The sequence below is a fragment of the Gasterosteus aculeatus genome, chromosome 18 (assembly GCF_964276395.1).
Source record: "Gasterosteus aculeatus chromosome 18, fGasAcu3.hap1.1, whole genome shotgun sequence".
In the NCBI taxonomy this organism is placed as follows: domain Eukaryota; kingdom Metazoa; phylum Chordata; class Actinopteri; order Perciformes; family Gasterosteidae; genus Gasterosteus; species Gasterosteus aculeatus.
The window spans coordinates 6,574,590-6,602,026 of record NC_135706.1 but is presented as its reverse complement, the minus strand read 5'-3'; the positions used below and the strand labels follow the sequence as shown (position 1 = coordinate 6,602,026).

Sequence of the window (27,437 nt, the reverse complement as noted above, 5' to 3'; positions counted from 1 at the left end):
CGTTGAACACCGCCGTCATATTGACTTTGAATTTCGCGGGGATTAGCCTTACAACGTGGCTGGCGTAGTGACGTCACCGCGCAAATGTCCAGCAATATCTCGATTTTAATTGGTCCATGTGAAACGTAACGCAGATGATTACCACCCGCCGCTGTTTCCTCGTGAAGACGTCGATCACAGCGGTGTAAACTCGTCTCAGATCGGTGATATCGTTGAACACCAAGTAAATGTCTTCAAAGGGAAAGGAGGGCATTTCAGACCAGAATATCACTGTGCACTTTTCATAGTTCTACCAAAACGTTTTGAAAAACCTGGTATGTACAATGCAAGGAGCATAGCACAAAACTACCAGCCGGCGTCCCACCCACCGCCTTGCCGGCAGACCAACTAGGAGTCACAGCCAGTGCTGTAGTGGTAAAATTAGAGGTGGGTAAACTCTGAATTTTGTGATCATACAGACCTCGACGGGATGCGAAGCAACGCAACACAAAGCGTCGCGACTCTGTAAGGCTGTCCTGGCTATATTGGATTATGTTATCAGTAAAAGTCATATACAATCAATGACAATGAATAAATGTGTTAGTAGTTTATTACATTTAAGAAAAGTATGTCAACACAACAAGACAATTGCAGATTAAGAACTATCTACATATGGAGTCTCCTTTTTACAGTAGTGCCCAGAGGGCCTCCTTGTCCTCCATGTCAGGTCCTGCCTTGCGTATATCGTATAATGTTATACGATATACGAGTGCACTTTATAAGCACTCATGAGATCCCTAATCTAAGTTGTAGCAAGGTTACAGCAGTTGTCATCCTGACCTGACACTTTATTCTCTTCCTCCCTGGGTGTTAAAAGGAAATCAATTGTTCTCTGACATTCATTGTTATATTCTTCATGTATTATTATAATATTTAAAACAAAGTAATATTTTTGTTGTTGTTGTGGAGTTGCTACGTGTATTTCAGATACATTAGGCGATCCCCCTTGGGATCGTCAACAGGCCGTAGTGGTAGCCACCCAAGAGGCCCGCGACTACAGGGAGAGGAGAATGGTCTTCCCCAAACCTCCAAGCCAGCTGCCAGCAGGCATCTTCCACTAGAAGATTGGCCGATAATGTCATTAAACATATTTTGGAGGCCCCCCACCTGCCAACGGCCAATCACTCACTCACTATTTTTCACGTTATTGGGTGTGAAAGGGGCCAAACGCTGCCCCATTGCATTGGGGGTAATGACGCGTTCGCTATAAGTAGCGGCGATATGGAATTTACTAACCTCACCAAACGTCACTGGAACGCGGAACGCGGTGTCAGGAGAATAAGGTCATTCTGAGTTCACCTGACCTGACCTGACCTCCTCGTACGTCACTGAACGCCCGATCCCTGCTGCAACGCTCGATGCGTGACACGTGGGTGCCCTGGAAGTGTGTCCATTGTGCGTAATCACCTGTTAACTGTTTATGTGTTTTGTGTTGTTCAAGGGAAAAACCAGCCAATAGATTCTTCTGTTATTTTTCAGATCACGTGTTCACGAATGTAATTCTTTCTAGTGTCCGCCTTGAGTAAAATGAACAAATCTTTTTTCGAGTCATTCGTTCATTCCGGGGGGGAAGATAACTTCCTGCATTAAAATAATGTATCATGGCAGTCTGATACATTTGAAGTGATCATTTATTTTCACACTGGCATTCAATTATCACGGCATAACTATTACACTGCACTAAACTGTAAGTGTAAATGTAACAGGTCTAAGTAAATATGTAAATCTTTTTTTGTTTTCAATTGTGTTTGGTTCAAGTTACTGTGTTTTATTTTGCTTGCTGAACGAATGTAATTCTTTCTAGTGTCCGCCTTGAGTAAAATGAACAAATCTTGTTCATTGGGGAAGATACATTCCTGCATTAAAATAATGTATCATGGCAGTCTGGATGATTTGAAGTGATCATTTATTTTCACACTAATTTGGGATTGATTATCTCATTTAATATTTGGCCACCTCCCTCCCTATCAACAATTTCGGCAGCCAGACCAGCAAGTGGTCAGCTCCGCCCGGCTGACGCCTGGTCGGCCTGATCACTAATCAGTCAGTTTACTTTTCTTTAAATGTGCCTGCTTGCAGGAGGTTTAACAGAATGCATCATATATTCATTCGTAACAGCTTATCATATGTATGTACATGACCATATAGAACTAGGAGATTTATTATATGTGGGTGAATGTCTCTAGGAGAATCATCATATATTAATTATCCATTGTTCATAATCAGACATTTGATCAATTGAAGCAGTGAAATGTGGAACATCCAGAAATTTATTAAGCGTCAAATAAACCAACAGCACGACATGCAGCGGCTTGTAGCACTGTACAGACATGGACAGTATGAGAGACAGTGTGTGAGACATGAGAGAGTATAAGAGACAGTGGGAGACAGTCCGTGGGACAGTATGTGAGACATCACTCCAAGTGTGAGTTTTACCGAAACCACAATCCCACATCAAATCGGATGAGGAAAAAACATTGATAATAGAGGAGTTTGTAGGTATTTACAGCCTCTATTGATACGAGGTGTAACCACTCAGATGTAACACTGACCCAGTTTCCCAGCTGGGTTTCATGCAGCGTCCTCTTCATCTGTACATTGAGCATCAATGGCCTGTTATTGACATAAATGACAATTCTCAGGATATAAGAGAGAATTAGTTATCTAGAGCTGATTGAGGAAAAAAAAGAAAGCAAAGACGAATCTGAGGTACCCAATAAAGTAAATACGTTTCTGGTACTGATGGACACTGAATCCTCTCTTACACTATTCTGTATGAAGGCCATTTTGTACTTTGAGACAGTGACATTTTCTATTAACATTCCCTGTGAGGGAAACACCAGATGCCCTCTCTGTAGTCAGACTGTGTTGTTCAGAAATAGAATTCTCAAAATGTACCTCAGATCACTTGTTCAGATATGCTTGATTTAGCCTTGAATAATAATAAATGAAATAAGTAATATGTCCACAAAGCCATTTGTTTGTGTCTTAATTACACACCTCTAGGGCTAAAATGAACAATTATTTTCACGAGCGATTAATCAGTGGATTATTTCTTTGATTAATCGATGTATCGGATAAAAAAACAGCATTAAATGGCCTAGAGAGAGTAAAAGTGTTACTGGAGTCCAAAAGTGAATGAAGCTCAAAATGCGATCAAAGTGAGACCTGTTTGCTTCTATGTGTGTGTTTGTGAATGATCCATAAACCTGCTGATCTGCAGGTGTTGTAAATTGAAATTAGTTCTCAAAGTCTTCTTTGTTTGTTTTTTCTCATCTCTTTTATTCACATTTTAAATCTGTTAAGTTGACTGCATCAGCTAACATGTGCATGTATGTAGGCTGTAAGTAACAAGTAAAGTCCAGCAAGCTTGCAATATAATCGAGCACTTACACAAAATGTTTTTAGTGTCTAAAAGATGACTTTTCAGGCGAAAGTGTAACACAGCTTAACCATGTCTGCGAGCAACTGAAACAGCCACTTTTCCCTCAGAGCCGATGACAATCCAGGATTACATTGTTGCTTCATTGCCCCGACATGCTTCACATTTTCGGTCCTCCAGCTCGTGTGGGATGAGCTGGATGCATGTCACAGCCGCCTGATGCTGCTGGACAGCGAGGTGCAGGAGCATCCGGATCAAGCCCACCTACTGATGGACCAACTCAACCGACCGCTGCAGCTGTATCAAAACGCAGCGCACATGACCGAGCAATGCACTGCCTTCCTCAGCAAGGTCAGGAATGTTCTGTTAGCAACTGATTAAATGCAGAGAAAGGGGTGATGAGAGTTAACAGGAAGCATTGGTTGACTCTTGTATCTTGAAAATTCGTTGCATCCCAGCTTTTAAAAGTCTGTTTATAAAACCGACAGTCTGCTTCCTTATGTTTTCTATTTCAGGTCCCCGCCTGCCTTCAAGAGTTTGAAGATATTATGCATGGCGCCGCCCGCTGGTTAGACGAGGCCCAGTCCTGGCTCAGTGCCCCGTGCTCCTTCCCCACAGCCAGAGGCCACCAGAATCATGCAAACTCCCTGCAGGTCGGTGACACAAAGTGACAATCAAAATAACGGAGGAAACCTTGGTGGGTTTTTTCTGCAAGCTCAAAAATGTCTTTATCCAATGAAACATCACACAATTTTGACTGCTTTGTTCTGTTTTTCATTTCACTCACACAATTAGCACAACCACACACCCAATGAGCAAAACACCTCAGATCCATTGCAAAATGAAAAACTATACACCAATTTAACAAAACCATCTTTTGTTACCATATGAAACACACATGTTGCATATGACGGAATTCTGTTTGTACCACTTACACACTGCTGTAATAAACCTAAAACACTTTTAGCAAATCTATTTCTCAGTGATTAGAGTAGTGTAAGTGAAGTACACAGAGAAAGTGCAAATATTCAATAAATTCTGACCTGGGGCCTGTTGATTGCTGAGACCAGCGGCTCCTCACCGAAATGCTGAATAGTTTATCATAGAACATTTAGGTGTGAGTGGACAAGATACCAACAGAGCTACGACCGATCACCGCTTTAAGTCAAGGAACGTTGTTGCATTTCACCCTTTATTATGCATTTTGTTGTGCTTGGCTTGGCTCCTTGGTCAAAGCAATGCAAATGTGTGTACATTATTTCTTCGGCTTGTTATTAAATTAATGCAGTAACCATAAGCCAATGAAAACACAAATTGACACTGAGGAGACAGTGGTGGACTTGTGGACCAGTAATACAAAATAAAACCAAGCATTTTTTTCCAAAGCTATTTTAGTATTAATGGTATCTAATACGATTCTACATGGATCCTTCCTGGGATGCACGCTACATAATAAGCACGAGCAGGTTTACAGCTTAAGTGTGTATATGTGTGCGTGTGTTTGTACGTACCACTCCCCTCTCCCAAATGACACTCACCCTGTCCTGGACTCCAGCCACTCCGTGAGGGATCTTTGTGAAGTCGTCTTTGCCCAAAGCCCTCTGCTTGATGCTAAATGGACGGTGCTCTGATGCCACAACACTCAGAGAGTCGCTGGAAACAAGATGAATGTTATTGGTCCAAATCATCACTAAGCATCGACCCTCCTACGTCTTTGATATCACTGCTGTATTTTAGGAGCACGTCCCACTTTGTACTGAGCACATACTTTCCCAGCAGGCCCATGAGGTAGCCTGGCGTGTTGGGGTCGAGGCGGAGAGGAGGGACGACAACGTGGGCGGCAGCATGAACCCAGTCCTGACGGTAATACTGCTTCCCGTTCAGCACGGCGTGAGCCACCGTGGTCTCTGCGTGGACCACCTTACCTGCAGGGACAAACAAAAAACATCGGTTACAAGAAGACAATCTGCTTCACGTCGTTGCCACTGTCAGAATCTGTCAGAGTTTAAACCCCTAAATCGAGCACCAGAACTCCCCTTTTTGTCAATATCAAGCTTCAAATCTAACTTTCAAACACATATTTCATACCCTTGATAATGTGATATTATTGTCATTTAAACATACCAAAAGGAAATAAAACATGGAATGTCAAAGGAAGAGGTTTGTTTTTTTGTTTTGTAAGTTGCAGCCAGAAAGAGATAATATTGGATTCACATTAGTGAAAATCAGAAGCCCCACAAACAAACACATTCACTCACTCGTGGGGGGTGAACAGTGAAACGTATATTAATAAGTGTGAGGTCTGTTAAAAACTGGCAGTTCATAAAGTTCAGTAACACGTCAATGAATCATCACAACTAAATATCTCTCAAAGAAATCCATCCCGTAAGCCTTGGCCAGCTGTGAGACAGACAACAGTGAAGCATTGACTTAAGAAAACAACAACAACAACAACAACTGAATGTCATCCCCTTCCACACATGTGCAGTGGGATCTGCGGGCTGTCGGCTTTATGATGATTATAACAAACGATTATACGCTTTTTGAGGAAGTTGAACATTTTGGTAAAGAAGCTCGTGGACTTTGCTGCCTTGATTACATCTCTTATGTGCAATAATGATAAGAGTTAGTCGAGCTTAGCTTATAACGTATAACTTTAACTTTAACGTATAATAATAAAGTATAATTATTATTATTAATCCATTATGAGACTAACCCACCTTGACTCCTTGCTCCGTGGCCACCTGCTTCTTGTCCACCTCATCTGACTTGTTCCCTACGAGTATCTTCCGGACCTTCTCAGGAGCGTACTGCAGGGGTTTGTCAAGGGAATGTGAAGAAAGAACAATTAACCCGCCGCTCTGCATTTGTCACAACCAACATCGCCGTCAGAGAAAGAGCTACCGAGTCCAATCGATTCATGATCATGAACGCATATGAGGAGATAATATGTGAATTTGAATCATTTCTGTCGGATGATTTGAACGTATTATAGATATTTTACGTTGTTCATTCTGTACGTCCATCACAGTCTGTCCGTCCCAGGGAGGATCGTCCTGTGTCTCTCTAAAGGTTTCTTCCTTCCTTTCCTTTATTCTCCCCATCGAATACTTTTTCATTGTTTGGGGAGTTTTTCTTGAATTACATTCATGAACACGTGACATTTGAAAAAGAACAGAACAATCTATTGGCTCGTGTAATATTTCCCTTCAACAACACAAAACACATTAACAGGTGATTACGCACAATGCCATCGACACACTTTCAGGGCACCCACGTGTTCTGCTCTGCCCTTATGCCGTTATATTTGTGCCACCATCCTGTGCGTTTAACTTTAAGTTTTGAGCACAGAGAACTATATTTTAGCAAAGAAAAACATATTCCGTGCGCGCAGTTCACAACGCTTCCTAAAGAAGACGGAAAAAAGCGATATTAGAAGTCCGGCTAGCCACCATCAGACATGACCCAAGCAAATGATGAGAACAGCAAGTGTTTTAATCCAGGCCATTAGCATTTAGCACAAATGCTGCAAACTTCAACAACTCGCTGAGCTTCCGCGATGCTGTAGGTAGTCCTACTAGCGTTGTGATTGAAGACCAACAGCCAATCACAATGGACCTTCTTTAGTTCTCTGATTGGTTGGTTTTGTGGCACAAATGTAACGCTGCTGCAAGTCGAGCGAGCGCAGAGCGAATAGGTGGAGAGAGCGCAGCAACGGCTGCCTGCGCGCAGAAAACCAGTTTGTGGAGAGGGCACCTGAGTAAACTGCGCGCACGGAATATGTTTTTCTTTGCTAAAATATAGTTCTCCGTGCTCAAAATTTAAAATTACGCGCTCAGGATGGTGGCACAATGGTGGGGGGGCCCAAATATGTTCAATGAAATAATCAATCCCAGATTACATTAGTGAGCACGTATATGATGGAATATTTCCTACACTGAATATTTCAGTAAAAGAGACTTGTATAATTGTCTAAAATTTTATTAATTTCAAGTCACATCTACAAATACTTTTATCCGGCCAATTTAAGGTAATAGTAATAATAAATACCTGATGAGTAATTCCACAACGTGTACTTGAAAAAGCAGACATTTTAATAACTGGACAATTACAACGGTTGTTTTAATATCTGACAACACACAATCCTTAAAGAGAACAAGAATCGCTGAAATTGCTAAAATTTGATTATTGAAAGCGTTGGCAACGAATTTCATTATCGATTCGTTGTGTCGGTTCAAAGAAAGACGCAGAATGCTTTTGTCTGCATATATTTCTATTTCTATTGCATCAATGTAATTTCATTTAATATTGCACTTTTTGTATATATTGTGGATGTAGTAAAACTACCTGTTCACTGTTTATGTGTTTTGTGTTATTGACGGGAAATACGAGCCACTAGATTGCTGTGTTATTTTTCAATGGTCACGCGTTGACGATCTCCTAAATGCGTGTACAACGTACAAGGTGTATTTTAACCATTTATTTAATTATATTAAACTGTTTATTTTATTTAGCCAGGTTAGTACAGATGTATTTAATGCAGTTCATTTTATGTGATTTTTATGGTTCATTTGCAACCATTGTTGCATAATCTTGTTATATTTATTTTAGGGAAGAGGGAACACGTGTTTATTAAGCAGTACGTAATGAGAGTTTATGAATACAGACGTTTGTTTTCATTAATTGTGGTTTATTTGTCACACTTCCATCCAAAATGGAACGGTTAGGCCCAAGAGGTCAAAGGGCCCTGATGATAAGAAATAATGTTGGTCAAATGCTGCGGTATAAGGAAAATGACTTGTATGGCTTCATGGCATTCAGACATTTTGACTGTAGAATATTTGACATGTTTCTCACTAGGCAAGAACAATTAAGAAATTAATTGATTCTCTTTTCTCCATTGCCTCCATGTAATATTTCACGTGACCCTCAGAGTGAATCACCTGTTCACTATTCATGCGATTGACAGGGAACACTGCCATGACATTTTTGAGAATTGTCATAACTACATGTACAAGGTTTTAAGTAATTGATATAGTACAAAAGGTTTTCTTTTGATTTGAAGATTTTTGGTTTCAGTCACGGTTTGCCCCCATTGCATTGTGGGTAATGACGAAAATGAACAAAAGTGTAATCCTATTCATATGAGAATAAGAAATGAACGTGTTCACTAGTGGAATTTGGGATTGATTATTTCATTAAACATATTTGCCCTCCCACCACCCACCGAAATTTGGCTCTCACCCAAATCTCAGAAATTTGGCAACCCAATTTTGAATTTTGGCACTCACACACCGAATCTTCAATTTGGGACCGAATCTTTGCGGCCAGACCAGCTCGCGACAGCCTCCTGGCTGCAGGGCCAGGAGGCTGGCCGCGAGCTGGTCAGCCGACTTCCACATGCCTTATGTTTGGACTCGGGGCCTATAACTAAACGTCCCAGTGACGTTTGGTGAGGTCAGTAAGTGTCATATCGCCGCTAATTATAGTGGACACGTCATTACCCACAATGCAATGGGGTGGGGGCGGTGATGTTTAGAACTAGATCTCAAGATTCTTACAGCTTGTAGTAGGACCACCATTTACGCTGCGTTTTGATACAGCTGCAGCGGTCGGTTGAGTTGGTCCATCAGTAGGTGGGCTTGATCCGGATGATCCTGCACCTCGCTGTCCAGCACCACCAGGCGGCTGTGACATGCATCCAGCCAGACCGTCAGCGCCGCCCCCTCGCCGGGTACCGGTCGCCGGTCGGACCGTCAGCACCACACTTCAATATTAACCCCGAAGTTTAGTTTCTGACTCACCGATCAGTCGATTATTTGTACGTAAAATCCACCCGCCGCTGTTTCCTCGTGAAGACGTCGATCGCAGCGGTGTAAACTCGTCTCAGATCGGTGATATCGTTGAACACCGCCGTCATATTGACTTTGAATTTCGCGGGGATTAGCCTTACAACGTGGCTGGCGTAGTGACGTCACCGCGCAAATGTCCAGCAATATCTCGATTTTAATTGGTCCATGTGAAACGTAACGCAGATGCTTACTTGTATAACTTGCAAAGGTACAGCAGAGTTGTAATTTTCGCCGTAACCCTATGAGTGACTAATAATTGGCGCTATAAACACATAAAGTGTTCTCTTATAGTGTGAGGCACTTAAACAAACAGAAAAAAAAAATCGAATCCAGTCGGCCAATGAGGAAGTAATACAAGTTTTGAGAATCTGCATCTATCCACCATATTATATTCAACTATATGATGAAACACCATCGGGTTTGAGTTCACCGCGATGTTAAAACACTCAGTGCCTTTGTGTTACACAAGGAAATAAGTACCGGGAATACCGGGTCTCTGTATAAGCATGACGACGAGTCATATGTGCAAGTATTTACTCAGATACATCAGACATCTTTCCTCCAAGATTCACATGTTGCATGTAATATATTTCCACAAATACAAGTTGAAGTAGTCTAAAGGAAAGGATACGAATTCTTGAAAACAGCACATCGTTCAGTACAACATATTATCATTCTACACTGTGCACAGACCACAACTGATTTGAATAGCATTTAGTAATAAATTATTTAAAAAAATTGTAGCCAAATGTTTTTTAGTGATAGGGATTCTGTTTAGGTCTCAAACAGACAACTCTGGTCAAATGCTATTCTTGCATGGTCAGTTAACGATTCGCTTCATTGAAGCTGCAATAAAACAAAGGAAAGAAGCGTGAACTTGCATGCAAAACCCTCAATTGTCCCCTTTTAAGTAAGAGGTGGATGGGGAACCTTACTGGACTCTGACAAAACGGCAAGAAAGGGACCACCAAGTAAATGTCTTCAAAGGGAAAGGAGGGCATTTCAGACCAGAATATCACTGTGCACTTTTTTTTAGATACCACCCTATAGTACATTAAATGAATACCCAATACCTTCATAGTTCTACAAACATATAATGTTTTGAAAAACCTGGTATGTACAATGCAATGAGCAGTTTTTAAACTCGTTGTGCTATATATTTTCATAGACACAGATAACATGAAAAAGCTCATCATCTTGCAACAGGAAAGTTGAATATCTTGTGCGGTCTTACGTAGATGATATTGCAAGCTGCAAAATGTATTTACTTACCCGATAAATAATATTGTCTGGATATATTTAGAATCCTTTCATTTCCTTAAATGGAGTAATTGAACGTGCAATTAGAACAAAAAAAAACAAAAATAAGAAACGTGAGCATTTTTTAACAGAACGACGCTCCAGTGTGTGAGCTCTTTTCACAATGCACGTAGCACCCTCTTGTGGCCGAGTTCTCACACTACATCTAACGCATTGACCAATAGAAAAGGCGGTGGCTGCAGCTCAATGTTTTCACTTTATTTCAACTAACGACAAAAAGAAACGTTTTGCTTTTACTAAATACCTACAACTTACTGCTCACTCATTTTTTAAGTTCACTTAAATTAAACAAACTAATTACTTTATTGTTACCTAATAAAGGCAAAGACACCACAACAATATACTTTAAAAGAACACTCATTCAGCTGCATTACAACATTTATTTAAAAAAAAAAATTGCATAATTTACAAATCGAGTCTGAATAATAAACATTTGACATTGTTATTACTTCTGATTCCAATTCTCCAATATAAAACATGTGTTTTATTACTCACGTAATAACCTTACAATAATCAATAAAATGACTGTTCTTCATCCTCTTGTCATATTCGATGTAAAAGCGAATTGTAAAATCAGGCACCAATGAGAATTACATTCGTGAACATGTGACATTTCAAAATAACAGAACAATCTATTGGCTCGTATTTCCCCTTCAACAACACAAAACACGTCAGTGACATAGAGGAGGTCAGGTCAGGTGAACTCAGAATGACCTTATTCTCCTGACACCACGTTCCGTGTTCCAGTGACGTTTGGTGAGGTCAGTAAGGGACATATCGCCGCTAGTTATAGGGAACACGTCATTACCCACAATGCAATGGGGGCAGCGTTTGGCCCCTTTCAGACCCAATAACGTGAAAAATAAAGTATTTAATGCGACTAAAAACGTTGGAAAATATCTTATTGGACGTTACCAAGCCATGGACATCAAAAAAAAAAAAGAAACACCGAGCCAGAAAAAGTGCAAACCGTGCAAACCGTGACTGACATCTTTAGTCGCGGTATAGGCCTCTACTTCGAGAAATTCTATACGGCGGTAATCCAAAGTAAGCATTAGGCAACATTAGGTAAGGTAAGTATGTACTGCTGTTGATGGCAGTGTGGTACGGCTGGGTGGCCGGCGCAGGCTGTGACTTCTAGTTGGCCTGCCGGCAAGGTGGCGGGTGGGACGCCGGCTTGTCAGCTAGAGGTCCGAGACAGCAGCCTGTTCTGGACGCCTGGCCGGGCCACTGGGGGGGGGGGACCCCCTCAACCCCTCAAATATGTTTAATGAAATAACCAATCCCACATTACATTGGTGAACACGTAAATGGTGGAACATTTCCTTCATGAAATAGTTCATTAGAAAAGAGTGGTATAATGGTATAAATATCTCAAATTCAATTCATTTCAAGTCACATCTAACTGCCTAAACAAATACTTTTGATACCTACATACAGTACGTTAAGCCAATAAAACTTCTAGACCCCCGCCCCGAGCTCTTCCCCCACAGCTCATTTACTATGTGAACACAGCAAATAATAAGCATAAGTAAAAACATCCAATTGCCTCACATTTTGGCACATATAACAAAGGACTTCAGCTAAACAAAGGTATTATTATTAACACACACAAACACACACATATGAATATATTATGAAAGGTGTTAATATTTTGATGGCCGTTCGAGCTCAGCAGTGAATAAATACACCTGCAGCCATTCTTCTCTCTAGAGTACGCATCATTCACATAGAAACAAAAAAAATGGAAAATAGGGGCGGGTTCAAAAGTTGCCCTTTCAAAACTTAAATTCATGAAAATCTATTTACTGTTAAAATGAATAACCAAGAGGGCCCAATTAGTGACGTTTCATTGGATAAAGACATGAGCTTGCAGAAAAAAACTACCAAGGTTTTCTCCGTTATTTTGCTAGTCACTTTTTCAGCATTGACCTGGCTGTCATTTGTAATTTGTCCCTCGTGTTTTCCAACGGCGGCTATAAAAGTCTCTGATAGCAAACAGATCTGGGACACTGCTTTATTTAGTTTAGGTTGCAGTCACCCATGGAGCCAAGGGTTTTTACTCCGAGTGAGTGATGTATCATTACTAAAGCAGTAGTAAAATACGACAGCAGACTTTTTACAAAGGCAGATTGCCATGAATCGATTTCAAATATAGGAAATATATTCAATAAAATAATTATGAAATCATATCATAAAAAACAAGGTCCACTGACAAAGTCACAGTATTTAATTGCAGGTATTTAATTTCAAGGCTGGCACGATGAATTCTCAAGCTGCACGGTCATCTCCCACCTGGGAAAGACTATTTTGTCGACTTGTGCAGGAGTGTCCGAGGCTGGGAGCCGTACGTTAGTTAGACGAACAGTTGGATGACGGGTTGTACAGAATCTGTTGAATGAAAACCACAACAGCGCTGGTGAGGGCAGGTGTCTCAGTCTCGCGGCCGCATCCTGCCCGCCGCAGGTGTCCGACTAGCGCCGCCGGACCGTCAGCGCCGCCCCCTCGCCGGGTACCGGTCGCCGGTCGGACCGTCAGCACCACACTTCAATATTAACCCCGAAGTTTAGTTTCTGACTCACCGATCAGTCGAGTATTTGTACGTAAAATCCACCCGCCGCTGTTTCCTCGTGAAGACGTCGATCGCAGCGGTGTAAACTCGTCTCAGATCGGTGATATCGTTGAACACCGCCGTCATATTGACTTTGAATTTCGCGGGGATTAGCCTTACAACGTGGCTGGCGTAGTGACGTCACCGCGCAAATGTCCAGCAATATCTCGATTTTAATTGGTCCATGTGAAACGTAACGCAGATGATTACTTGTATAACTTGCAAAGGTACAGCAGAGTTGTAATTTTCGCCGTAACCCTATGAGTGACTAATAATTGGCGCTATAAACACATAAAGTGTTCTCTTATAGTGTGAGGCACTTAAACAAACAGAAAAAAAAATCGAATCCAGTCGGCCAATGAGGAAGTAATACAAGTTTTGAGAATCTGCATCTATCCACCATATTATATTCAACTATATGATGAAACACCATCAGGTTTGAGTTCACCGCGATGTTAAAACACTCAGTGCCTTTGTGTTACACAAGGAAATAAGTACCGGGAATACCGGGTCTCTGTATAAGCATGACGACGAGTCATATGTGCAAGTATTTACTCAGATACATCAGACATCTTTCCTCCAAGATTCACATGTTGCATGTAATATATTTCCACAAATACAAGTTGAAGTAGTCTAAAGGAAAGGATACGAATTCTTGAAAACAGCACATCGTTCAGTACAACATATTATCATTCTACACTGTGCACAGACCACAACTGATTTGAATAGCATTTAGTAATAAATTATTTTAAAAAATTGTAGCCAAATGTTTTTTAGTGATAGGGATTCTGTTTGGGTCTCAAACAGACAACTCTGGTCAAATGCTATTCTTGCATGGCCAGTTAACGATGCGCTTCATTGAAGCTGCAATAAAACAAAGGAAAGAAGCGTGAACTTGCATGCAAAACCCTCAATTGTCCCCTTTTAAGTAAGAGGTGGATGGGGAACCTTACTGGACTCTGACAAAACGGCAAGAAAGGGACCACCAAGTAAATGTCTTCAAAGGGAAAGGAGGGCATTTCAGACCAGAATATCACTGTGCACTTTTTTTTAGATACCACCCTATAGTACATTAAATGAATACCCAATACCTTCATAGTTCTACAAACATATAATGTTTTGAAAAACCTGGTATGTACAATGCAATGAGCAGTTTTTAAACTCGTTGTGCTATATATTTTCATAGACACAGATAACATGAAAAAGCTCATCATCTTGCAACAGGAAAGTTGAATATCTTGTGCGGTCTTACGTAGATGATATTGCAAGCTGCAAAATGTATTTACTTACCCGATAAATAATATTGTCTGGATATATTTAGAATCCTTTCATTTCCTTAAATGGAGTAATTGAACGTGCAATTAGAACAAAAAAAAACAAAAATAAGAAACGTGAGCATTTTTAACAGAACGACGCTCCAGTGTGTGAGCTCTTTTCACAATGCACGTAGCACCCTCTTGTGGCCGAGTTCTCACACTACATCTAACGCATTGACCAATAGAAAAGGCGGTGGCTGCAGCTCAATGTTTTCACTTTATTTCAACTAACGACAAAAAGAAACGTTTTGCTTTTACTAAATACCTACAACTTACTGCTCACTCATTTTTTAAGTTCACTTAAATTAAACAAACTAATTACTTTATTGTTACCTAATAAAGGCAAAGACACCACAACAATATACTTTAAAAGAACACTCACTGGGTTTATTCAGCTGCATTACAACATTTATTTAAAAAAAAAAATTGCATAATTTACAAATCGAGTCTGAATAATAAACATTTGACATTGTTATTACTTCTGATTCCAATTCTCCAATATAAAACATGTGTTTTATTACTCACGTAATAACCTTACAATAATCAATAAAATGACTGTTCTCCATCCTCTTGTCATATTCGATGTAAAAGCGAATTGTACAATCAGGCATCGATGAGAATTACATTCGTGAACACGTGACATTTCAAAATTAACAGAACAATATATTGGCTCGTATTTCCCCTTCAACAACACAAAACACGTCAGTAACGTTCGGGGAGGTCAGGTCAGGTCAGGTGAACTCTGAATGACCTTATTCTCCTGACACCACGTTCCGCGTTCCAGTGACGTTTGGTGAGGTCAGTAAGTGACATATCGCCGCTAGTTATAGGGAACACGTCATTACCCACAATGCAATGTGGGCAGCGTTTGGTCCATTTCAGACCCAATAACGTGAAAAATAAACAATTTAATACGACTAAAAACGTTGGAAAACAATGTATGGGACGTTACCAAGCCATGGACATCAAAAAAAAAAAAAGAACCCGAGCCAGAAAAATCGGCAAACCGTGCCAACCATGAGTGAAACTCCTGGTCGAGATATAGATGTCTAGCTCGAGAAATTCCAAACAGCAGTAGCCAAGCGTTCCTTGGACCTAGGGCGCCTGCTATGACGGCAGTGTGGTACATTGGACGTCGGCGCGGGCTGTGGCTCCTAGTTGGCCTGTAGGCAAGGTGGTGGGTGGGACGCCTCTTGTCAGCTAGGGGTCCTAGACAGCGGCCTGTTCTGATGTCTGACTGTGCCACTGGCGGCAGGCCTATTGGTCAGCCTGGAGGTGGGGGGCCCCACCCCACAACTAAACATGTTCAATGAAATGTCCGACGCACGGACGCATTATTGCGTCTCGGGCCGCTCCGAAAATGGTATTCAAACGAGTGTTACAGTTTCAGCTGGTGTTGATGATGATTCGTTCTACCGTATTAGTAATAGTGTAATCATTTGTATTTACCTGTACTATCCAGGCCAGATGCCGTGTTAGATGTTAGTTAGACGAACAGTTGGATGACGGGTTGTACAGAATCTGTTGAATGAAAACCACAACAGCGCTGGTGAGGGCAGGTGTCTCAGTCTCGCGGCCGCATCCTGCCCGCCGCAGGTGTCCGACTAGTTTCCTCGTGAAGACGTCGATCGCAGCGGTGTAAACTCGTCTCAGATCGGTGATATCGTTGAACACCGCCGTCATATTGACTTTGAATTTCGCGGGGATTAGCCTTACAACGTAGCTGGCGTAGTGACGTCACCGCGCAAATGTCCAGCAATATCTCGATTTTAATCACTCCGAGTGAGTGATGTATCATTACTAAAGCAGTAGTAAAATACGACAGCAGACTTTTTACAAAGGCAGATTGCCATGAATCGATTTCAAATATAGGAAATATATTCAATAAAATAATTATGAAATCATATCATAAAAAACAAGGTCCACTGACAAAGGCACAGTATTTAATTGCAGGTATTTAATTTCGAGGCTGGCACGATGAATTCTCAAGCTGCACGGTCATCTCCCACCTGGGAAAGACTATTTTGTCGACTTGTGCAGGGGTGTCCGAGGCTGGGAGCCGTACGTTAGTTAGACGAACAGTTGGATGACGGGTTGTACAGAATCTGTTGAATGAAAACCACAACAGCGCTGGTGAGGGCAGGTGTCTCAGTCTCGCGGCCGCATCCTGCCCGCCACAGGTGTCCGACTAGCGCCGCCGGACCGTCAGCGCCACACTTCAATATTAACCCCGAAGTTTAGTTTCTGACTCACCGATCAGTCGATTATTTGTACGTAAAATCCACCCGCCGCTGTTTCCTCGTGAAGACGTCGATCGCAGCGGTGTAAACTCGTCTCAGATCGGTGATATCGTTGAACACCGCCGTCATATTGACTTTGAATTTCGCGGGGATTAGCCTTACAACGTGGCTGGTGTAGTGACGTCACCGCGCAAATGTCCAGCAATATCTCGATTTTAATTGGTCCATGTGAAACGTAACGCAGATGCTTACTTGTATAACTTGCAAAGGTACAGCAGAGTTGTAATTTTCGCCGTAACCCTATGAGTGACTAATAATTGGCGCTATAAACACATAAAGTGTTCTCTTATAGTGTGAGGCACTTAAACAAACAGAAAAAAAAAATCGAATCCAGTCGGCCAATGAGGAAGTAATACAAGTTTTGAGAATCTGCATCTATCCACCATATTATATTCAACTATATGATGAAACACCATCGGGTTTGAGTTCACCGCGATGTTAAAACACTCAGTGCCTTTGTGTTACACAAGGAAATAAGTACCGGGAATACCGGGTCTCTGTATAAGCATGACGACGAGTCATATGTGCAAGTATTTACTCAGATACATCAGACATCTTTCCTCCAAGATTCACATGTTGCATGTAATATATTTCCACAAATACAAGTTGAAGTAGTCTAAAGGAAAGGATACGAATTCTTGAAAACAGCACATCGTTCAGTACAACATATTATCATTCTACACTGTGCACAGACCACAACTGATTTGAATAGCATTTAGTAATAAATAATTTAAAAAAATTGTAGCCAAATGTTTTTTAGTGATAGGGATTCTGTTTGGGTCTCAAACAGACAACTCTGGTCAAATGCTATTCTTGTATGGTCAGTTAACGATTCGCTTCATTGAAGCTGCAATAAAACAAAGGAAAGAAGCGTGAACTTGCATGCAAAACCCTCAATTGTCCCCTTTTAAGTAAGAGGTGGATGGGGAACCTTACTGGACTCTGACAAAACGGCAAGAAAAGGACCACCAAGTAAATGTCTTCAAAGGGAAAGGAGGGCATTTCAGACCAGAATATCACTGTGCACTTTTTTTTAGATACCACCCTATAGTACATTAAATGAATACCCAATACCTTCATAGTTCTACAAACATATAATGTTTTGAAAAACCTGGTATGTACAATGCAATGAGCAGTTTTTAAACTCGTTGTGCTATATATTTTCATAGACACAGATAACATGAAAAAGCTCATCATCTTGCAACAGGAAAGTTGAATATCTTGTGCGGTCTTACGTAGATGATATTGCAAGCTGCAAAATGTATTTACTTACCCGATAAATAATATTGTCTGGATATATTTAGAATCCTTTCATTTCCTTAAATGGAGTAATTGAACGTGCAATTAGAACAAAAAAAAAAAAAAATAAGAAACGTGAGCATTTTTTAACAGAACGACGCTCCAGTGTGTGAGCTCTTTTCACAATGCACGTAGCACCCTCTTGTGGCCGAGTTCTCACACTACATCTAACGCATTGACCAATAGAAAAGGCGGTGGCTGCAGCTCAATGTTTTCACTTTATTTCAACTAACGACAAAAAGAAACGTTTTGCTTTTACTAAATACCTACAACTTACTGCTCACTCATTTTTTAAGTTCACTTAAATTAAACAAACTAATTACTTTATTGTTACCTAATAAAGGCAAAGACACCACAACAATATACTTTAAAAGAACACTCACTGGGTTTATTCAGCTGCATTACAACATTTATTTTAAAAAAAAAATTGCATAATTTACAAATCGAGTCTGAATAATAAACATTTGACATTGTTATTACTTCTGATTCCAATTCTCCAATATAAAACATGTGTTTTATTACTCACGTAATAACCTTACAATAATCAATAAAATGACTGTTCTCCATCCTCTTGTCATATTCGATGTAAAAGCGAATTGTACAATCAGGCATCGATGAGAATTACATTCGTGAACACGTGACATTTCAAAATTAACAGAACAATCTATTGGCTCGTATTTCCCCTTCAACACTTCAACTCTCTCTTCAACTCTTGTCACCTGTTCTGATGTCTGACTGTGCCACTGGCGGCAGGCCTATTGGTCAGCCTGGAGGTGGGGGGCCCCACCCCACAACTAAACATGTTCAATGAAATGTCCGACGCACGGACGCATTATTGCGTCTCGGGCCGCTCCGAAAATGGCAAACGAGTGTTACAGTTTCAGCTGGTGTTGATGATGATTCGTTCTACCGTATTAGTAATAGTGTAATCATTTGTATTTACCTGTACTATCCAGGCCAGATGCCTTGTTAGATGTTAGTTAGACGAACAGTTGGATGACGGGTTGTACAGAATCTGTTGAATGAAAACCACAACAGCGCTGGTGAGGGCAGGTGTCTCAGTCTCGCGGCCGCATCCTGCCCGCCGCAGGTGTCCGACTAGTTTCCTCGTGAAGACGTCGATCGCAGCGGTGTAAACTCGTCTCAGATCGGTGATATCGTTGAACACCGCCGTCATATTGACTTTGAATTTCGCGGGGATTAGCCTTACAACGTAGCTGGCGTAGTGACGTCACCGCGCAAATGTCCAGCAATATCTCGATTTTAATCACTCCGAGTGAGTGATGTATCATTACTAAAGCAGTAGTAAAATACGACAGCAGACTTTTTACAAAGGCAGATTGCCATGAATCGATTTCAAATATAGGAAATATATTCAATAAAATAATTATGAAATCATATCATAAAAAACAAGGTCCACTGACAAAGTCACAGTATTTAATTGCAGGTATTTAATTTCAAGGCTGACACGATGAATTCTCAAGCTGCACGGTCATCTCCCACCTGGTAAAGACTATTTTGTCGACTTGTGCAGGAGTGTCCGAGGCTGGGAGCCGTACGTTAGTTAGACGAACAGTTGGATGACGGGTTGTACAGAATCTGTTGAATGAAAACCACAACAGCGCTGGCGAGGGCAGGTGTCTCAGTCTCGCGGCCGCATCCTGCCCGCCGCAGGTGTCCGACTAGCGCCGCCGGACCGTCAGCGCCGCCCCCTCGCCGGGTACCGGTCGCCGGTCGGACCGTCAGCACCACACTTCAATATTAACCCCGAAGTTTAGTTTCTGACTCACCGATCAGTCGATTATTTGTACGTAAAATCCACCCGCCGCTGTTTCCTCGTGAAGACGTCGATCACAGCGGTGTAAACTCGTCTCAGATCGGTGATATCGTTGAACACCGCCGTCATATTGAATTTCGCGGGGATTAGCCTTACAACGTGGCTGGCGTAGTGACGTCACCGCGCAAATGTCCAGCAATATCTCGATTTTAATTGGTCCATGTGAAACGTAACGCTGATGATTACTTGTATAACTTGCAAAGGCACAGCAGAGTTGTAATTTTCGCCGTAACCCTGTGAGTGACTAATAATTGGCGCTATAAACACATAAAGTGTTCTCTTATAGTGTGAGGCACTTAAACAAACAGACCAAAAAAAATTGAATCGAAACCATATGTGCAAGTATTTACTCAGATACATCAGACATCTTTCCTCCAAGATTCACATGTTGCATGTAATATATTTCCACAAATACAAGTTGAAGTAGTCTAAAAGAAAGGATACGAATTCCTGAAAACACAGGTCATAGTGAACTTCGAGCTTAGTCCAGCACATCGTTAAGTACAACATATTATCATTCTACACTGTGCACAGACCACAACTGATTTGAATAGCATTTAGTAATAAATAATTTTAAAAAATTGTAGCCAAATGTTTTTTAGTGATAGGGATTCTGTTTGGGTCTCAAACAGACAACTCTGGTCAAATGCTATTCTTGCATGGTCAGTTAACGATTCGCTTCATTGAAGCTGCAATAAAACAAAGGAAAGAAGCGGACCGTCAGCACCACACTTCAATATTAACCCCGAAGTTTAGTTTCTGACTCACCGATCAGTCGATTATTTGTACGTAAAATCCACCCGCCGCTGTTTCCTCGTGAAGACGTCGATCGCAGCGGTGTAAACTCGTCTCAGATCGGTGATATCGTTGAACACCGCCGTCATATTGACTTTGAATTTCGCGGGGATTAGCCTTACAACGTGGCTGGCGTAGTGACGTCACCGCGCAAATGTCCAGCAATATCTCGATTTTAATTGGTCCATGTGAAACGTAACGCAGATGCTTACTTGTATAACTTGCAAAGGTACAGCAGAGTTGTAATTTTCGCCGTAACCCTATGAGTGACTAATAATTGGCGCTATAAACACATAAAGTGTTCTCTTATAGTGTGAGGCACTTAAACAAACAGAAAAAAAAAATCGAATCCAGTCGGCCAATGAGGAAGTAATACAAGTTTTGAGAATCTGCATCTATCCACCATATTATATATATATATATACACCATCGGGTTTGAGTTCACCGCGATGTAAAAACACTCAGTGCCTTTGTGTTACACAAGGAAATAAGTACCGGGAATACCGGGTCTCTGTATAAGCATGACGACGAGTCATATGTGCAAGTATTTACTCAGATACATCAGACATCTTTCCTCCAAGATTCACATGTTGCATGTAATATATTTCCACAAATACAAGTTGAAGTAGTCTAAAGGAAAGGATACGAATTCTTGAAAACAGCACATCGTTCAGTACAACATATTATCATTCTACACTGTGCACAGACCACAACTGATTTGAATAGCATTTAGTAATAAATAATTTAAAAAAATTGTAGCCAAATGTTTTTTAGTGATAGGGATTCTGTTTGGGTCTCAAACAGACAACTCTGGTCAAATGCTATTCTTGTATGGTCAGTTAACGATTCGCTTCATTGAAGCTGCAATAAAACAAAGGAAAGAAGCGTGAACTTGCATGCAAAACCCTCAATTGTCCCCTTTTAAGTAAGAGGTGGATGGGGAACCTTACTGGACTCTGACAAAACGGCAAGAAAAGGACCACCAAGTAAATGTCTTCAAAGGGAAAGGAGGGCATTTCAGACCAGAATATCACTGTGCACTTTTCATAGTTCTACCAAAACGTTTTGAAAAACCTGGTATGTACAATGCAAGGAGCATAGCACAAAACTACCAGCCGGCGTCCCACCCACCGCCTTGCCGGCAGACCAACTAGGAGTCACAGCCAGTGCTGTAGTGGTAAAATTAGAGGTGGGTAAACTCTGAATTTTGTGATCATACAGACCTCGACGGGATGCGAAGCAACGCAACACAAAGCGTCGCGACTCTGTAAGGCTGTCCTGGCTATATTGGATTATGTTATCAGTAAAAGTCATATACAATCAATGACAATGAATAAATGTGTTAGTAGTTTGTAGTTTATTACATTTAAGAAAAGTATGTCAACACAACAAGACAATTGCAGATTAAGAACTATCTACATATGGAGTCTCCTTTTTACAGTAGTGCCCAGAGGGCCTCCTTGTCCTCCATGTCAGGTCCTGCCTTGCGTATATCGTATAATGTTATACGATATACGAGTGCACTTTATAAGCACTCATGAGATCCCTAATCTAAGTTGTAGCAAGGTTACAGCAGTTGTCATCCTGACCTGACACTTTATTCTCTTCCTCCCTGGGTGTTAAAAGGAAATCAATTGTTCTCTGACATTCATTGTTATATTCTTCATGTATTATTATAATATTTAAAACAAAGTAATATTTTTGTTGTTGTTGTGGAGTTGCTACGTGTATTTCAGATACATTAGGCGATCCCCCTTGGGATCGTCAACAGGCCGTAGTGGTAGCCACCCAAGAGGCCCGCGACTACAGGGAGAGGAGAATGGTCTTCCCCAAACCTCCAAGCCAGCTGCCAGCAGGCATCTTCCACTAGAAGATTGGCCGATAATTTCATTAAACATATTTTTGAGGCCCCCCACCTGCCAACGGCCAATCACTCGGCCTAACCACCCGTGTCCCAGCCAGGCGGCCAGAACAGGCTGCTGTCTAGGACCCCTACCTGACCAGCCGGCGTCCCACCCACCGCCTTGCCGGCAGACCAACTAGGAGTCACAGCCTGCGCCGGCCACCCAACCAGTGTAAAACACTGGCACTGGGTGGCTACCGTGTGGAACTTTTCGAGGTAGAGGTCTATAACGCGACTAATGGTCTCACTCACGGTTTGCACGGTTTGCACTTTTTCTGGCTCGTTTTCTTTTTTTTTTTTTTTGATGTTCATGGCTTGGTAACGTCCCATACATTGTTTTACACCTTTTTTAGTTGCATTAAATACTTTATTTTTCACGTTATTGGGTGTGAAAGGGGCCAAACGCTGCCCCATTGCATTGGGGGTAATGACGTGTTCCCTATAACTAGCGGCGATATGGAACTTACTAACCTCACCAAACGTCACTGGAACGCGGAACGCGGTGTCAGGAGAATAAGGTCATTCTGAGTTCACCTGACCTGACCTGACCTCCCCGTACGTCACTGAACGCCCGATCCCTGCTGCAACGCTCGATGCGTGACACGTGGGTGCCCTGGAAGTGTGTCCATTGTGCGTAATCACCTGTTAACTGTTTATGTGTTTTGTGTTGTTCAAGGGAAAAACCAGCCAATAGATTCTTCTGTTATTTTTCAGATCACGTGTTCACGAATGTAATTCTTTCTAGTGTCCGCCTTGAGTAAAATGAACAAATCTTTTTTCGAGTCATTCGTTCATTCCGGGGGGGAAGATAACTTCCTGCATTAAAATAATGTATCATGGCAGTCTGATACATTTGAAGTGATCATTTATTTTCACACTAGCATTCAATTATCACGGCATAACTATTACACTGCACTAAACTGTAAGTGTAAATGTAACAGGTCTAAGTAAATATGTAAATCTTTTTTTGTTTTCAATTGTGTTTGGTTCAAGTTACTGTGTTTTATTTCTCCAAAATCCTTTTTCTGTCCTGTATATAATTAGCTTTGGTATTAGGAGTTATATTATTTTGTGTAACAGCGCCCTCTTGTGGGTAGAGTGTATTGTTTGACTGGCATTGCGTGCCCTCGTTAGTCTGCTCACCGGTGACTGAGAGGAGGTACGTACCGTACGCAACGTGAGCATTAAGACCGAATTAATGTCTTTCACTGTCTGTTTAGGTACACTTGATCATTTCTTTATGTGTATTATTGTAAAGGCATATGGGACTAGTGGTTTTGTGTCCAATTAATGTAAATTTGAGGTGAATAATGGGACGTTGCAATAGCTTTTTTCTCGACTTTGTCGCAGTGGTGCTTCGACGGTTGCCGTTTTTACGACAGCTGCCTCGACTTTGCGCCAGACAGTTGCCGTTTTATTTCCCAAATATGTGATATGTTTGTTTTATAATTTGCCAATATGTGACAATACAATACTGCCTTTAAAAGTACTAGTGTTGGTAGTTATTATTTTAGCAATAAAAAGCCAATAAGTGATACAACGGCTTCCCATTGTAGTGCAGCTAAGCGAATATGGACTAAGATCACTTGTCGCTCTGGTTACAATCTCTACTTCGAGAACTAATCAAAGGTTATGTGATTATACGAACAAACAATAATACTGGGTGGGTGCCATCAAGACGTGTCTAAAATTGAATGTCGGTATATAATATGTTTTTAGATATCCAGTGATTGGACAAAAGCTGCTGGATTAAAGTGTTTAGGCAACAGACAGTACCTTCATGATGGATGTTACGTAAAAGGAAAAATGACATTGTTTGAATTATATTTATTTCCTTTTGACTATATCTGTTGTGCTTGTGAAGAAGCGACCACCCAAGCGCAAGTGAACGTAAAGTGTTTTAACGAACACAAACACACAAACAGAAGAATACGGGCGTTTGGCCAGCAACGGTGAAGCCCAGTGAGCAGAGAGCGAGGTCCAGGCCGAGGGAGAGCGCACCGGACAGCAGGCAGCTCACGTCAAACAGGAAGCTGTGTAAAGCAGAGGTTAGCAACGGGACAATAATAGTTCAGCACGAACCGTCAGGACACAACGAGGCAGGCGATATATGACAGTATGTGAGACATCACTCCAAGTGTGAGTTTTACCGAAAACAAATCCTTTTGCATCTTAGTACGACACAGTGACGTAAAACAATATATGCAGAGTCAATAGGATGTTTTTTTCCAGGATATTGTTTGTCTGGCTTCTAAATGTGAGCATGCGTACAAACATGATACGTTACTGCCTTTCTGTTCAGAAATGTTTACTTTGTTAAGGGACTTTTATTGCTTTTTGAGGCAAAACTGGCTTATTGTAACATAATATACAGTCAATAAAAGACTAAAAAGTAATGTATAGCTACAGGAATGTTCTGTTCGCAATGGATTAAATGCAGAGAAAGGGGTGATGAGAGTTAACACGAAGCATTGGTTGACTCTTGTATCTTGAAAATTTGTTGCATCCCAGCTTTTGAAAGTCTGTTTATAAAACCGACAGTTTGCTTCCTTATGTTTTCTATTTCAGGTCCCCGCCTGCCTTCAAGAGTTTGAAGATATCATGCATGGCGCCGCCAGGAAGAACCATTGCTCATTGTCACCCTGACACACAGTGACTATGTGTCCTTTACAGTGGAATCATTGTTCTCTTCCTTTCCTCCTCTGCCTCCCTCCTTCCTGCCTCCCCCTCCTCACCTCACCCAGGCGGCTCTGATGGGTGGTACCACCATGGTCATGGCGCTGGTCCTGCCTGAGCAGCACTGCTCCCTCCTGGACGCCTACGAGAACTGCCGAGCTCTGGCCGACGCCAATGCTGTCTTACATGAAGTAGGTCAGCACACATGCTCAGTGGGCACGTTAGACATATTCTACGAGTCAACATGCCTCATTCAGCCTTTGGCGTTAATGTATGTGCTGGGTCATATGCTACATTTATCATCTATAAGCAAATCTAGTTGTTAATAACCTCCCCGTTTGTATCACTCACCGTAACCTAATCTAATCTTCAACTGATCAATTATTTGTCTATTGAAGGTCAGAAAACGTTCGCAAAATTCCCTGATGCAATGTCGACTAAAACCAATGCATATATTTAGTCGTGATGATTCATTCACGTGTTACTGAACGTTATGAACTGCCAGTTTTTAACAGACCTCACACTTATAAATATACGTTTCACTGTTCACCCCCCATGAGTGAGTGAATGTGTTTTTTTGTCCTGTGTTTAGGTGCGTAGCGAGATGGAGACCCTGGTGAGGGAGCACGGAGTGAACTCTTTCCAGATGTTCATGGCCTTCAAAGATACGATGATGCTCAGGGACTCGGAGCTCTACCAGACGCTGCAGACCTGTAAAGACATCGGGGCCGTCGCTCGAGTCCACGCTGAGAACGGAGAGCTGGTGGCAGAGGTGCACACCACACAACCCCCACACATGCCTGTGTTTCTTCTTTGAATGTCCAGCACAGGAAAAATACTTGTTGTGTGTCTGTCATTCATTGTGGATTCTTTACATACTGGACAGCTAGTTTTCACATTTTAGGAGCCAACATTTGGATTCTGTCATCACTTGTGTGTGCGTTTTGAAATGTTGCAGAAACAATTACGTGATGAATTGAGCTTCTGAAGTGTTTGCGTGTGTGTTAATAGGGTGCTAAAGAGGCTCTGGATTTAGGCATCAGTGGACCGGAGGGTATCGAAATAAGTCGACCAGAAGAGGTAAATTAATATCAAAGATTATTCATTATCACGTTTAGTCATGACCTTGTTTGGATTCCATGTTTTATTTCCTTTTGGTATGCTTAAATAACAATAATATCACATTATCAAGGGTATGAAATATGTGTTTGAAAGTTAGATTTGAAGCTTGATATTGACAAAAAGGGGAGTTGTTACGGTGAAATGTTAATTCCCTTAAGGAGAAATATACAGAACACACACACATACTGTAGTTTTTCTTTGGACAGCAAAAGAACTGAAATATGAATTTCTAGTGAGAGCTTATTAAAAGCGTTCAGTCTTGTTGTCTACAGCTGGAGTCTGAGGCTACTCACAGAGCCGTCACCATCCCCAACAAGGTAAACACGCAAAACCAGACATTTGAATGTGCATGTGTCCAAACGTCTGCTTAGTGGGCTCCTTTGACTGGACGGAGAGAGCAGGTGAGCAGGTGTACACCGCATTTGCACAAGAATGGCTGCAGGTGTATTTATTCACTGCTGAGCAACAACGGCCAGCAAAATAACGCAACGATTCAACTGGATGTTTTTACTTATGCTTATTATTTTCTGTGTTCACATAGTAAATCAGCCGTTGGGGAAAAGATGAACGTGTTCTCAAATGGAATTTGGGATTGATAATTTCATTAAACACTTTTTTTTTTACACTTACGGGGTAGTAAGTGTAAATGGGATTGTGGGTAATCACCTGATCACGTGTTGTTGTTGACGGGAAATACGAGCCTATGGATTGTTAGGTTGGAAGAAATAATGTACACACATTTGCATTGCTTTGACCAAGGAGCCAAGCCAAGCACAACAAAATGCATAATAAAGGGTGAAATGCAACAACGTTCCTTGTCTTAAAGCGGTGATCGGTCGTAGCTCTGTTGGTATCTTGTCCACTCACACCTAAATGTTCTATGATAAACTATTCAGCATTTCGGTGAGGAGCCGCTGGTCTCAGCAATCAACAGGCCCCAGGTCAGAATTACAGCAGTGTGTAAGTGGTACAAACAGAATTCCGT

General features: G+C 41.4%; 1 protein-coding gene and 1 long non-coding RNA gene across 2 annotated transcripts; one reads left to right on the top strand and one right to left on the bottom strand.

The window, feature by feature from the left end:
• The first annotated feature begins 2,298 nt into the window (after window positions 1–2,298).
• On the top strand, window positions 2,299–26,935 carry LOC144389348 (dihydropyrimidinase-related protein 5-like). The gene is made up of 6 exons (XM_078093040.1): window positions 2,299–3,772; window positions 3,937–4,074; window positions 25,399–25,521; window positions 25,923–26,102; window positions 26,342–26,410; window positions 26,725–26,935. Exons 1-6 carry the CDS (start codon window positions 3,641–3,643, stop codon window positions 26,821–26,823), a joined length of 741 nt encoding a protein of 246 aa, XP_077949166.1. The 5' UTR covers window positions 2,299–3,640; the 3' UTR covers window positions 26,824–26,935.
• LOC144389350 (uncharacterized) lies at window positions 2,560–6,250 on the bottom strand. The gene is made up of 3 exons (XR_013453339.1): window positions 6,142–6,250; window positions 5,190–5,346; window positions 2,560–5,074 (listed from the first exon to the last, which is right to left on the bottom strand). It is a non-coding gene; the product is annotated as an uncharacterized LOC144389350 (long non-coding RNA).
• Window positions 26,936–27,437: the final 502 nt, after the last annotated feature.

Bases quoted from the DNA above. Each gene is read 5' to 3' on its own strand.
- LOC144389348 (XM_078093040.1), top strand. From the start codon at position 3,641: ATGCTGCTGGACAGCGAGGTGCAGGAGCATCCGGATCAAGCCCACCTA. The intron at 3,773-3,936 runs GTCAGGAATGTT...TTTCTATTTCAG, and splicing joins GCACTGCCTTCCTCAGCAAG to GTCCCCGCCTGCCTTCAAGA. The intron at 26,103-26,341 runs GTGCACACCACA...GTGTGTTAATAG, and splicing joins ACGGAGAGCTGGTGGCAGAG to GGTGCTAAAGAGGCTCTGGA.